This window comes from Cydia fagiglandana, chromosome Z (assembly GCF_963556715.1).
Source record: "Cydia fagiglandana chromosome Z, ilCydFagi1.1, whole genome shotgun sequence".
NCBI lineage: Eukaryota > Metazoa > Arthropoda > Insecta > Lepidoptera > Tortricidae > Cydia > Cydia fagiglandana.
The window spans coordinates 4,329,249-4,343,795 of NC_085959.1; the positions used below are offsets into that span (position 1 = coordinate 4,329,249).

A 14,547-nucleotide genomic window follows, 5' to 3' on the forward strand; every position below is an offset into this window, starting at 1 on the left:
GTAATATACTGTCACTTGCAACGGATACCTTTGCTTTGTTATCTGGTCGCGTTAAATTCACTCCAAAATCGTCTGAATCACTCATTTTTATTTAATAACTGATACGTGATATGATACGTTCGTGGCAATTACAAACATAAATCACTTAAATGTTGAATAAAAAAGGCGGGAAGAGAATAAAAAAGTTTTACTTTTAATGGCCATTTTTTTTCAATGGGAATTCTGTTGTCGCTGTTGTCAGCATTATGCCAATTGAAGAGAAATCGTATTATTATTTCAGAACACATAATTATGTAAAAAAACATGAATCTTTTTTTATTTCTTAATATTGATATACTATCTAATTAATTACATTTATATTCTTAAGTGCAGTGTACGAACGATAGCTTCATTCAATCGCGCGTTGTTCAAGTAATACTATTGGGTCTCGATTAATACTCCTTAATGCCCAATCGCACGTTGTTCAGGTGGGTCATTTATAAGCGGGTCTCGAATAATACTCATTTATTTAAAAAGAATCAATCAGATTACTTTTTAGCACTAGTGTAAAAAATTCAAACTTTACGCACGATTTGCAGCTACAAAACCTAAATTTTTTGAGCAATTGTATTAAAAAAATGGTTACTTGACCACAGCGCGGGTAGGTGTACTTTCGCTATAGGCGGCGTTTATCTTACAAAATGGTCGAGTACGAGGTACGAGTATCTGCTTGTGCTTACATTGTAAAATTTTATGATATTTAATTACACAAACGGGTCTACCGCGACATAATTTCATTGTTTTTACCTTAAATTCCGACGTTTCAGTCGTTTTTAGGGTTCCGTACCTCAAAAGGAAAAAAACGGAACCCTTATAGGATCACTCGTGCGTCTGTCTGTCTGTCCGTCTGTCACAGCCTATTTTCTCCGAAAGGCCTTGTGGCCTATTTGCTGAATAAATGTTGATATTTGATATTTCATTTAAGTATATACCTAGTAAATGTACATGATCTCACCTTAATTTTATGATTCATAAATTAAACGTTAAGTATTAAATATTATAATTTCTAATGAATGTTCTGCTTGGCAGTCATTGAAATGTAATTATAGTACTATAAGTTTAGTATAATATTAACCGGTTGAACGTCCACCATACAACAAATTGATGGAAACCAATTTGACCCATATTGATCAGTGGTAATACACGATACTGAGTCGCTACGACCCAAATTGAGTTCACGTACGATACTAGGGCGCTCCACGGGTTAAGACACATGTATCCAATTTAAATATTGTTACCTCGCCCAGAAATAAAGAAATAAGAAAATAAGTAAGATGACAAATGTTAAAAACCAAATGTATTGGGATGAGGGGATGACAGATGCGAACGATAAGTTAGGTAGGTCCGTGATCTACATGCATTATTTAATTGCGTTAGGCAGTTTCTATTCTACAAACAATTGTCATTCGACTAGGTATACACGGTGTAACATGAGGAAACCGAATAATTTTATCCACGCATTTCTGAGGTCAAAAGAAGGAAAAAATGTAATATGAGTTTAGGTCATCTCGCAAAAAAAATGCTTTTTGTTTTTTTAATTTTTTTAATGTATTTGTACATAAAAAATAAATGTTATCGGTTAACTTGTCACTTAAAATTGATTTTTACATTTTTTTTTTCGTAAAACCTACTTTTTGCAAAGTGTTACGTGTCACTTTTTGACATCTATCAATAAGGATATTTAGACTACGTCCTATAGCAGCAACGTCACCATCAAATAGGGCTTTTGTGTAACTATGTAACAATAAAAACTTGTTATTTTTTAAATTAATATTATATCTGAAACTAGGCGAATTTCAAAAAAGTTTATAGGACATTTTTGTCTCTAAATATGATCAGGAATACGCTGTTAAATTAATTATTCGGTTTCCTCATGTTACACCGTGTATACTTAGGCTCCTTGACAGCAATTCTTACTGTAGGACAGAGCGGGGTCAGTTGTAACACTAGTCTCGCTATTTCTCACTTGGTAGCAAGTTCTGTATCAACTCTGGTAAGTATGATCATGGATAGAGTAGGTTCAGTTTAACACTTGCCTTGAAAGTGACCAAGGCCTCCAGTATGTACCCAGGTGAGAACCAGAATCTGCATTTTGCGGTGTACTTACGCCACAACCACTAGGCCACCAAATACCAAAGTTATGGGTCGAAATTTCTCCGATATATGCAACCGTTGGCCAACTCTAGTATGTGTTATTAATAGTACTAGCGGTTGGCCTAAATCAGCTGCAAATAGTGTTAAAGTTATGAAAATCGGCACGATTAATCTTTAGGTCATTAGAATAAAAAAAGGAAAGGATTTATAAAGCCATCTTTTTTTGTATGGAAAAAAATATTAATTGTTCCGAAACCTATCTTGTGTAGTATTAAATGAAAGGGCATTCGGAGCTGGAGCACACACGATTGGTTTCTGAACTCAAAATATTTTTTTTTCATACAAGAAAAAGATGAAAGCGCTGGTGGCCTAGCGGTGAGAGCGTGCGACTTGCAATCTGGAGGTCGCGGGTTCAAACCCCGGCTCGTACCAATGAGTTTTTCGGAACGTATGTACGAAATATTATTTGATATTTACCAGTCGCTTTTCGGTGAAGGAAAACATCGTGAGGAAACCGGACTAATCCCAATAAGGCCTAATTTAACCTCTGGGTTGGAAGGTCAGATGGCAGTCGCTTGCGTAAAAACTAGTGCCTACGTCAAATCATGGGATTAGTTGTCAAGCGGACCTCAGGCTCTCATGAGCCGTGGCGAAATGCCGGGATAACGCGAGGAAAAAGACAAGAAAAAGATGACGTCATAACTCCTTTCCGTTTTTTTTTATTCTTTGGGTCAAATTGATCCAAATGGCCTAAAGATTAATCGTACCGATTTTCATACCTTTAACACCATTTGCAGCTAATTCCCGAATTTTAGGCTGTACCGCTTTTACTATAACTCCTATTCGAATCAACTCACATATATGATTCCGGGATAACGAGAGTGATGGCACTGTCTGGAGAGGATCCTGAGTGGAACGGGGTCAGTTGTGACACTAGTCTCACCTAGCAATTATCTTGTGAGCGGAGGCGGCTGTAGCACGAGTCTAGCAGGCTGTAACGGACTCACCTGGTAGCGGACAGGGGGGACGGTAGCGCGCCGGGGGTGGTGGCACAGGGGGCGGCTCCTGCAGCGCCCCCGTCGACTTGTGGGCACTGTAGCAACTCTGTGGCGGATCCTGGGGAGAACGGGGTCAGTTGTTACTTACACTATGTCATATTTCAGGTTGCCTCGAATTATGAAACAGCTTATTTTTGAAGTGAAAACTTCTTTAGCGGCGCTGAGCACTTTTTGAGGTGGGGAAAAAATGATAAACTCGATTCGACAATGTTATTCACCAAAGAACTTTAGTCATAACGTATCATAATCAGGTCAATTATTTAAAACTGGACTTTTATATTAAGCAATAAAGCTCAATGTTCTAATCTTGTACGAGCTGAAATACGAGGATCTCACAGTTACATTCTAACTTTATATCACTCTTGTGCTACCACTATAGAGTACCGTGGTAAACTAACCGACGGCGCTGAATTTGATACGTTGTGACATGAATAAGCCACTGAGGAAGGATTTTGTGAAATTAACTCTAAGTTTAGAAGAGGGGTTACGGATATCAACAAATTTAATTGAATAATTGTGTTGATTTAACAACAAAATTGAACAACAATAAATTAATTGCCCCACATTGCATCTTTTGGGGAACTGAGTAAACATTAAGTAGGTAATCAAGAAAACTAAAAATGAGTTTACATAGTTACGTCGTGGTAAAATAATCACACATAATTATCAACACGAGTATAATTGCATAATTATTTAAAATTATTAATTTTCTTCGTCATGAATTATACCTAATCGTAATTATATCGCATCCATATCAAATCCATATTCATACGTATTAAGCACTTAATAATGGCCACGAAAATGGGTACTTTGAAAAAAACATTGACCTCTGTCATTTGCAGTGCCGGATTAACCCTTTTAAGCAAAATAAGCACTTGCTTAGGGCACCACGTCTAGGGGGCACCAAAACCATACATGTGAAGATCACTTAGGTACTTTATTTCTAATGCTAAAAAAACGAACGATAATAATGATCATATCATAAATGTGACAGTTACTCCGCCTGTAAAGTAGGCGCAATCATAAGCCTTTGGCCATGTTAAGTATTCAGAGTAAAAAGTTAAAATTTCTCAACGAGAATTCAAAATTTTGTATCAGATTTCTGAACGCATAGTCGCGCCCCCGCGCGCGCGCCGTTTCTGTAGCCCAGTTTGAAGCCCCTTCCAGACTATGCGCGTGAATCGCGGGCGAAGCCGCGAACGCGAGTGTGGAGTCGATTTCGCTGTCTGCGAAAATCGACTCCACACTCGCGTTCGCGGCTTCGCCCGCGATTCACGCGCATAGTCTAGAGGGGGCTTGAGGCCCGGGAAAGGACATCAAGGCCCCAACGCTGTCTGTTCTCTTTGACGGCGCAGCAACTAGTATCATTTCTCTCTGCGTGCTCTTTTAAAAATGCCGTTTGTCAAAAAAGGACAACCATACTGTTGACAAGATAGACTTCAAATCCAGGTGTCCCCTTTTTAGGTAGACCCAGGTTGTAAAAACGTATATGTGTGCTCTTTTAGGGATGTAAAAAGTCGATTAAAATCATTTTATATATCGATAAACGCTACACAGCGGAACGCAATAGCGGTTAATTGAAGCTTCAATATCTCCGTTAAACATAAACATAGTTGAAATGCCAATGGATAATGAATATATTACTGGTTAATTCTTAACTTACCCTAATGTAATATCTGACTTGTACCACATGTTATTAAAGTCCATTTCAATAGAACTTGCAAACTATGTAAGCAAACCGCCATATTGAAATTGTCTCTGAATGATGAATTTCACAAAACAAAGAAGTAATAGAAGTGAAACGTATGTCTATAGCGTGTGGCAAGATTATGGTTAGCTGCATACGCTTTCAGCACAGACTATTGTCAGTCGTGTGACAGTTCAGCATGGCGCTTTTGACATGTCAGATGTGAAAACGATTCCAGTAAAAATTAGAAATAATTACGTATTCGTAATTATTATGCCGTGCTGCTCCATTTTGGAGTGTAAAAACACTAGCGGGACCAAAAATACTAAATATGGAGGCATTTCATATCATCGGTATTCTTTTATGTAAAATTTCAATATTTTTTACATTTTCAGTTTCCGCAAGGATTTTTGGATTGTTTAGTACAAAAATCAGATTTATGTAAATGAGATAAGGTTGATATCTACTTAGCGTAAAAGTCATGTACGGGTGCGCTATTCGCCCACAGTGCGAGGACCATATCAAAAAAGTTATCGATGTCGATGTTCGTATAAATATACACAGTTCGGTTTGTTTATGTTCATACATGTTCTTAATCATTTATTTTTGTTTTGCCTCTGGATGATCATATCCTAAAAGTCGTCGCTTATGCATATTTTATATTATGTAGGTACAAAATATGTTCTTACTTATTTATTCCAATTCAATGGATTATTTGATTTTAAGTTTTTAGTGTTACGTACAAAACTTTGTTTACGGAACACTTATGGGATCACTTCGGTCTTGCAAATCAGTTAAATACGTTTTTCTCAGAGACCGTTTGACATAGATACCTAAAATTTGGAACAGTTATAGCAATTACCACCACTCATATTGTAAATAAGTCAAAACTGCTTATTTCTTATTAAAGGGGGAAATTTAGGGGGTTGAGAGGGGTAGACTGAAACTTTTTTCATTTGTAAGAATCGTGTGGGGTACCATTAGAAAGCTTGCAAAAAATTGAGTCGATGGACTGATTTTGACTTCATTTTAGACTGCAATAGTTTCGTCAAAAAATGCATTTAAAGTTGTAAGTTTTCATACAAAAATTTTCACCTCTGTCCTGGCGATTTTCGCGAAAACTATAGCTAACAGGCAGCTGACCAGTCAATACCCAACTTAAAGAAGCATGGAGACGGCGGGAAAATTATCAGCTTAACTTTATCTTTATTAGTTTTTCAACTGCAGCTTGACCTTTGGTTGCTTAGGGCTAGCTAACTGATGCTTACACTGGTCAATTCATATTAGGCGAGAAACATCCTTAGTTAAAACTTTGGCATTGAAATTTATGACTTATGTCTTTGACAGAAAGTTTAATTCTGCTTGCTTATTTTTGTGGGATATTTAATTTTATCTCAATAGCCTACTATAAGTATGAGTGAGATCTACAAAATACGACCTTATTATATTGCAAATAAGTTTCAATTTCGAACGGGCTTTCCAACCAATGGACTAGGCATCTCAAAAATTTGAAAAATTCAAATTAAGAATTCCGTTCTTGACTGTCGTTGTGTTTTTTTTTTCCACAATAGGACACATAGAGTTAGTAAGGCGTATAGAGATAATAAAGTTATTTAATATTTATGAACAGCTTTGGCCTCATGTATAGATTTTATTGAGAGTATCTGATTCGTCGAAACAATATACACAATATTCCTTTTCATTAAGTACCATTACATTTCTGTATTAATTGTATAATTATAATATCTATTAATTATATTCAGTACTTATGTATATTTTTGAACGGATCGGTGAGCAACAAGATTCAGGGCTATAACCGCGAAAATAGAAGTTCACAAATTGCGAGCATTTTTCTCTGTCATTCTAATTACGCCTTCATTGGAGTAAAAGAGAAAGATCCCCGCAAATTGCGAATTTCGGTTTTCGCGGTAGCCCCTCAGTCCTGTTACGAGAAAATAATTTTGGAAGACATTAATAGTATATGACAGTTAAATATCACAGTTTTTAGAAACAAAGGTAAAATTGACGAAATATTTAAAGTAATCCGATCTTGTTTTTTAGCAGTTCTAAATAATATTAAAGTCTATATATATGGCATAGAACTAGAAACAAAATCAAATAAAAAATAATAATGAGTTCTAAATTCAAATTGAAGGAGTATACATTTAAGGTATTATAGGCCAAGCGCGCACCACGATATTAATTTTTGCGACACGATTTTAGAATCGCGCTGTAATATATCGCAGAAAATTCACTGCGCGCACTGCGATGAAAAAGTCGACGATTTGTTCATTCTCAACAGGGATTTCGTACCAGTCGCTTGTCATGAAACGTGTCTTTAATATGCGATTGCTGTATGACTTTAAGCATTTATAACACAAAGGTGATCCCCGTCTATTTCCATAATTAAATGGTCAACATCTAGCGTCTCATTTTGAGACTCCATTGGAGATGCAGGTGCCGAGATGTTGGGGTTTGGAGAGCGAAATGCCGACTGAGGTCCGGTCGGGGTGCGATTTTATTATCATAGTGCGCGCGGGGCCATACAACTCCGCATGCTGCAATTCACTTTGCGACAATCGCGGAAAAATGTGACAAATCACAATTTTAAAATCGCTGCGATTTTTTTGTCGCATATGCGTGCACTAACATATAAACACATACGTTGCATTTCTGCGACAAAATTATCGCAGGACAAAAAATCGTGGTGCGCGCTTGGCCTTACTCTAAATTATTATAATACATCAAGCATTCGCGAGATGCTCGACTTCGGTATTCAAACACAAAGCAATAGTACAAGAATCTAACTAAATGCAAAGGCCGAAGGAGCGATTCGAAGATCCGAAGCGTCCGACAGACGCGCGCCTCCCGTAACTTTTCCAAGTATTTTTAAGTACAAGTGTCTAAGTCGCAAGATCCAAAGGCTGAAGTCGCATTGGGCCGAAAGCCCGAAGCATCCAGGAGGTCAGTTCTAAACACAGGTAATTAATACAAGTGTCTAAATGCGAAGGCTGGAGGCCGAGCTCCGCGTAGGGCCGAAGGCCCGAAGCCTGCAAGATGTCAGTGGTTAAACACAGAACTGACAGCCTAGACGCTTCGGGCCTTCGGCCCTACGCGAAGCTCGGCCTTCGGCCTTCGCATTTAGATACTTATACTATTGTTCTGTGTTTAAGTACTAACATCCTGGACGCTACGGGCCTTCGGCCCTACGCGGAGCTCGGCCTTCGGCTTTCGCATTTAGACACTTGTACTATTGTTCTGTGTTAAAGCACTGACATCCTGGACGCTTCGGGCCAATCAATCCAATCAATCAATCAATTCGTCAATTTTACCTTTGTTTCTAAAAACTGTGATATTTAACTGTCATATACTATTAATGTCTTCCAAAATTATTTTCTCGTAACAGGACTGAGGGGCTACCGCGAAAACCGAAATTCGCAATTTGCGGGGATCTTTCTCTTTTACTCCAATGAAGGCGTAATTAGAGTGACAGAGAAAAATGCTCGCAATTTGCGAACTTCTATTTTCGCGGTTATAGCCCTGAATCTTGTTGCTCACCGATCCGTTCAAAAATATACATAAGTACTGAATATAATTAATAGATATTATAATTATACAATTAATACAGAAATGTAATGGTACTTAATGAAAAGAAATATTGTGTATATTGTTTCGACGAATCAGATACTCTCAATAAAATCTATACATGAGGCCAAAGCTGTTCATAAATATTAAATGACTTTATTATCTCTATACGCCTTACTAACTCTATGTGTCCTATTGTGGAAAAAAAAAACACAACGACAGTCAAGAACGGAATTCTTAATTTGAATTTTTCAGGTTTTTGAGATGCCTAGTCCATTGGTTGGAAAGCCCGTTCGAAATTGAAACTTATTTGCAATATAATAAGGTCGTATTTTGTAGATCTCTCTCATACTGATTGAGATAAAATTAAATATCCCACAAAAATAAGCAAGCAGAATTAAACTTTGTGTCAAAGACATAAGTCATAAATTTCAATGCCAAAGTTTTAACTAAGGATGTTTCTCGCCTAATATGAATTGACCAGTGTAAGCATCAGTTAGCTAGCCCTAAGCAACCAAAGGTCAAGCTGCAGTTGAAAAACTAATAAAGATAAAGTTAAGCTGATAATTTTCCCGCCGTCTCCATGCTTCTTTAAGTTGGGTATTGACTGGTCAGCTGCCTGTTAGCTATAGTTTTCGCGAAAATCGCCAGGACAGAGGTGAAAATTTTTGTATGAAAACTTGCAACTTTAAATGCATTTTTTGACGAAACTATTGCAGTCTAAAATGAAGTCAAAATCAGTCCATCGACTCAATTTTTTGCAAGCTTTCTAATGGTACCCCATACGATTCTTACAAATGAAAAAAGTTTCCGCCTACCCCTCTCAACCCCCTAAATTTCCCCCTTTTAATAAGAAATAAGCAGTTTTGACTTATTTACAATATGAGTGGTGGTAATTGCTATAACTGTTCCAAATTTTAGGTATCTATGTCAAACGGTCTCTGAGAAAAACGTATTTAACTGATTTGCAAGACCGAAGTGATCCCATAAGTGTTCCGTAAACAAAGTTTTGTACGGAACACTAAAAAGGAATTGCCGACCGATGTAACATTTATTAACGTAAATTGGCAATTCCTGTACCGACAAGTTTTATTGATGATGATGACGACATGATGCTGTGTAGTTTATTAATATAATCATGAAGATAATAATAATAAGCCCGCAGGGCAGCTTGTGGCGAGCTGTTGGGGAGTAACGACCCCCCGGACCCGAGTGCTCCCGAGAGGCGGTCAGGGTCTCCGTCTCCGGTGTGTCTTCGTCGGTCGGAGTGGACCCCAAGGGGACCCGCAGGATTCTCAGCTCTCGCTTGCCTTAATTGGCCGTCCAGAGAGAAAGTCGTTAGAGCTATATGCTCCAGGAATGGAAGTGAAAGATGCATAAGACGCGAGTTGGCACTGTGACTGTTAACAGCCACTGGGTAGAAAGCGGCGCACACCTCTGGACACCCCTGAGCCGCTCACACCAATGTTGCTCCTGGTCGTCTTCGCGACGGCAGTTTCAGGGGCCAATCTAGTGCGCGGCAAGTCACCACCTGCCTCGATAACTTTTGTAAACATTGTTATGGCAAGTGTCCGTACGTCTTTGTAATAACCCAGTCTCATAGTCCACCCAAACTTCAATCCATAGACCGGTATACTGTTCACTTTTTTTACAATAGTCCCAATGCCTGCTGAGATCTGTGAACGGGTTCCAGCAGGCGTTCTACATGACATAAAAGCTCTCCAAGGGGCCTCTACGTGATGGATCTGTGTCCCCACGCAAGCCTATCCAAAAACCGGGATTATAGGCCCGTGATATCCAAGGAGATATGTACATATAATAATAACAACGCGTGAAATCTTTTTTGTGGAAAAGTTACCTTCACATTAATGCGACACTTCGCAAAAGGATACGTGACCGCAAAAATTTAACTACTCGTATATACAAAACTAGCCGACAAACAATGGTCGAATGACACAGAAAGGAAAATGATTACACGGAGTAAAGCGCGTTTACAAGCGTCTATCACAACCAACGCACGCCCACCACCCTCGCCCGTCTCGTCCGTCTCCTCACAATCGTGTATTGTGCATGTGTTTGTACCTTTAAATAGATCAGACATTTAGAAAGGGATGAAGATACTTCAATACCGAAAGCGCATGCTATCACGTCCATTGCACAACAGATTATAAAAATAAGCTAATAAAAATTAATAGTTTAAAAAACACTAGAAAAACACGCTTTTATGGATTACACTATTTACACTAAATATTTACAAGTCAATATAATATAACCTGGAAACCTGATCGTGTTCAAAGTCCATTACGTGACCTTTCTCACAAGTGCAAACACGACTAGATACGATATTCCATCATGGAATGCCAGTGTCTATCTTCCGGCTTCATCATCAGACCTTGAAACCTAATCGTGGACAATAGTTATTTGTTTTACAAGGGGGCAAAGTTGTTGTTTAACCGCTCGTGCTAATATTGATACCCGAGCAAGCGAAAGATTCTCTCTGGAATCTTGAGCGTTGCGAGGGTTTCAAAGCACTAAGGTTAAACAAAACTTGCCCCCGAGTGAAACACAAAATTTTTCACCACACCAACCCGAAGCAAGTATTAAATGTAAAATATCAAACAAAATCAAATCCAAATGAATATTATTAAATATTTATCATCCAAATTCAACATTTATAAGTTAATTTTACCAGCAAACATAGAAAACAACTCAAAATTTGCATTTGATTACTTTGAATAAAATGTGAATAAAATGCAACTTTGCTATCAGTTTTTGAAGTGCAAAGTAAGCCTTTCCGAGCTGGTGTGGTGAAAAGTTCATTACAAGACTTTTCTAACAAATCCAAACACAGCTATGATACGATGTTCCATCATGAAGTTCCAGTTCATATCTTACGGCTCCATCATCAGATCAGTTCGACAGTACCATATTATTGTATTGTCATCAGAACTACATACAGCTGCCAACTTTCATGTACGCTATGATCCTTGGAAGATGGTTAAACTCGATACCTTAGATGCCATTACATAGTTACATACAGGTCGACCTAATAAAAGCGTGTTAAAAAATTTAAAGCACAGTAATGCAAGTACGAAAGAGACATTTTTGTCAGAAATTCACAAAAGCCGTGCGTTGTGTGCTCATGCCACATGTTTTAACACTGAACTGGCCGAGGGCGAACTTTATGTATAACGAGGCATTTTGATGCGCATACGAAGACGACGTCACTACACATTTGCATATAAAATCCTTCGCGAGCAGACACCATACTAGAATACATATGGAAGTCTGACTACAGCTCAAAATGAGCCCAGAAATGCAACGCGCAGTTTTACAGCGACAAATATTAATCCAGTAAATTTGTCGAATTTTGTAACCTGGCTGTTTTGCGTCAAATCCGGTAGTTCTGATTTTTTGCAGACTTGTTTATGATGTTGGCCCAATGAATAATCCAAGTTTGTGACCTCGAGCGCCGAACGCAACTTTGTCAAAAATCGAATAAACCGCAATTTTTTTTTAAATTTGGGCGATTATAACCCTAAAGTACTAGTTTTTGGTAGTAACTTCCTAGGGCGTTTTTAAAGTAGACTAAATTTGCTACAATAAGATACTAGAATTGTCTCTGTACATCTAATATTTTCCGAGATAAAGCCTTTCAAAATTTTATAATTTTACATCAGTTCTTAGGTATAATATAAGGGTTAGGTAGGTAATTTTTATATGTATATTTTTTATATGTAATTCATCACCGCCACGATCTACAAAATATTCATTTTCCATAAAAAATGTTTTTTTTCGAAATTGGCACTCATACATTTTTTTATGGATAATAAATATTTTGTAGAACGTGCGGTGATGAATTCCATATAAATTTCCTACCTAACCCTTATATTATAGCTAAGAACCGATGTAAAATTGTAAAATTTTGAAAGGATTTATCTCGGAAAATATTAGATGTACAGAGACAATTCTAGTGTCTTACTGTAGCAAATTTAGTCTACTTTAAAAACGCACTGGGAAGTTACTACCAAAAACTAATACTTTAGGGTTATAATCGCCCAAATCTAAAAAAAATTGCGGTTTATTCGATTTTTGACAAAGTTGCGTTCGGCGCTCGAGGTCACAAACTTGGATTATTCATTGGGCCAACATCATAAACAAGCCTCCAAAAAATCAGAACTACCGGATTTGACGCAAACGCAAAATGTATAATTTTACTGTATTATATGTAATGTCAGACGTGAGGCGTGACAAATAGGTATAATTTTATTTTAGTTTCTAAACTGTTATTGACCAATTACATTTTATTTTCAATGTAGGAAAATTGTGTATTGGGTAATATTCAAATTTAGGAGTGTGGTATATATACTAATTAATAAATTATGTAAAAATGAAATTTTCTGAGTGATTGTTGGGCTTAAACCACAGAATAAATAATTTAAAAGTCGTCAAGGATGTCGCAGATTTCGAAAATGATGACCATTTTGGATTCCAAAATCTGCACACCTGTTTCAAATAAGGTACCTATAGGTAGATGCATTCTAGTAAGTCAACAACATCTATATCTACTATCGAAATGTAAGTAATTTTGATAGTAGTATGTAGTACGAAATGTAATCTGAAAGGAATCGAGTAATATATTCCTGTAATGAGGAATCGACATTGATTCCAATTACTATTACTATTACTAGTAATGTAATATTCGAAAAATTGATTCCTGATTCCTCAAATGGAATAAATTCTACTTAGTAATTCGGTATTCGGTGTTAGATTACAAAGTAATCTGGGAATCGGTAATCAGATTACAAAGTAATTTCAAGTAATCGTGGAATCACCCTCAGAAGTTGTGAACTCTACAAGTGTGAATCAATTTAAAAATAGACTCGATAAACTATCTAAACAGTGAAATCGTGCTAAGTGAACTATGATTTAGACGCACCAGCATCAGCTGCCTGTCTAAAACGAAATAATAATAATCAGGAATCAATTACGAAATGCCCATCTCGAACTAAGTAGCACTGCATTCACTTGATCTTTTTGGCGAACCGCGAGTTTATTAGCCACCATGTATATTCTAGTTGTTTTTTAACTGTACCACCTCATGGTTATACTATAACTGAAATAAGCGGTCGTGCTTACGAGTATAGTAAATTACTTAAACTAGTAGATATACACGCATTTGTGTGGTGACCGTCGTGTTATATCGTCGGGTCACAATGTGGACCTTAAACCGTTACAACAAGGTTCACTAACGGTCAGCCAAGCGATGTTTCCTTACTTGTAGTGTAAGATCCGGCTCCGAGTACCACTGTAAATGTAACTACGGTTAGTCTACTGGTGCCCGCTATGTGGCGTAAGTAACTGGTGTTATATTTTTTGTGAACAGTGAGTTAAGGCTTATTTAGACGGTGCGAACTCGCATGCGAATTTAGTTACATTGCGGACTATTGGGGTGTATCACACTAGCGATTTGCGGACGAGTTGAAAGCGAATCCAACGCGCAGTGAGTTCAACGTGCGCGTGCAACGTGTTCGCCGCGAGCGCATAGTGATCTCGCCGCGCGCATGCAACGATTTCGCTGGGGACTATACTAAGATACTGGAATTCATTGGAAATACGTTGCGCGCTCGCGTTTAACTCTCGCTGTGCGATCGCCTCGCTCGCAATTCTCAACTCGCCCGTGTGATAACGCCCTTAAGGTTGTATCGGAAGCAGCCGACGGATCCAACACCGCATGTAATGTTCGAGTTCTAAATGAGCCTTTAGGCTGTTAACGAACAAGTAATAAGACGTGCAAAGTGGAATTCATTAATAGGTCAATATTCTTTTCTTTGTTTTGTTTCTGATAAATCAAAATGATGTGTAAGATATAATGTCAGTGATATTTGTGAAGAGTCAAACGAACCTAGCTGAAGCCATAAAATGGATACGCTCTCATTTTAAAACGACGTGACATATACCTACAGTCAGCTGTAGACAAAAGGTACACCCGCCGCATAGTAATTTGTATGCAAAGTTGCTAAGCTAGTAGTATTGCTTGTACATTCAAGTAACATATATCCATGTCTACTAATTATCGTTACT

General features: G+C 37.7%; 1 protein-coding gene across 6 annotated transcripts in view; it reads right to left on the bottom strand.

Moving 5' to 3' along the window:
• Positions 1 to 14,547, bottom strand: part of LOC134678720 (F-actin-monooxygenase Mical-like) — a 198,146-nt gene that overhangs the window by 35,475 nt on the left and 148,124 nt on the right. For 4 of the 6 annotated variants that reach the window (XM_063537382.1, XM_063537386.1, XM_063537384.1 and 1 more), the window contains exons 24-25: positions 13,742 to 13,771; positions 3,141 to 3,249 (exon numbers count right to left, since the gene is read on the bottom strand). In XM_063537382.1, the coding sequence (XP_063393452.1) occupies positions 3,141 to 3,249; positions 13,742 to 13,771 (139 nt within the window). The remainder of the gene's footprint in view (positions 1 to 3,140; positions 3,250 to 13,741; positions 13,772 to 14,547) is intronic. The other 2 variants (XM_063537385.1, XM_063537383.1) reach the window with 1 other exon arrangement.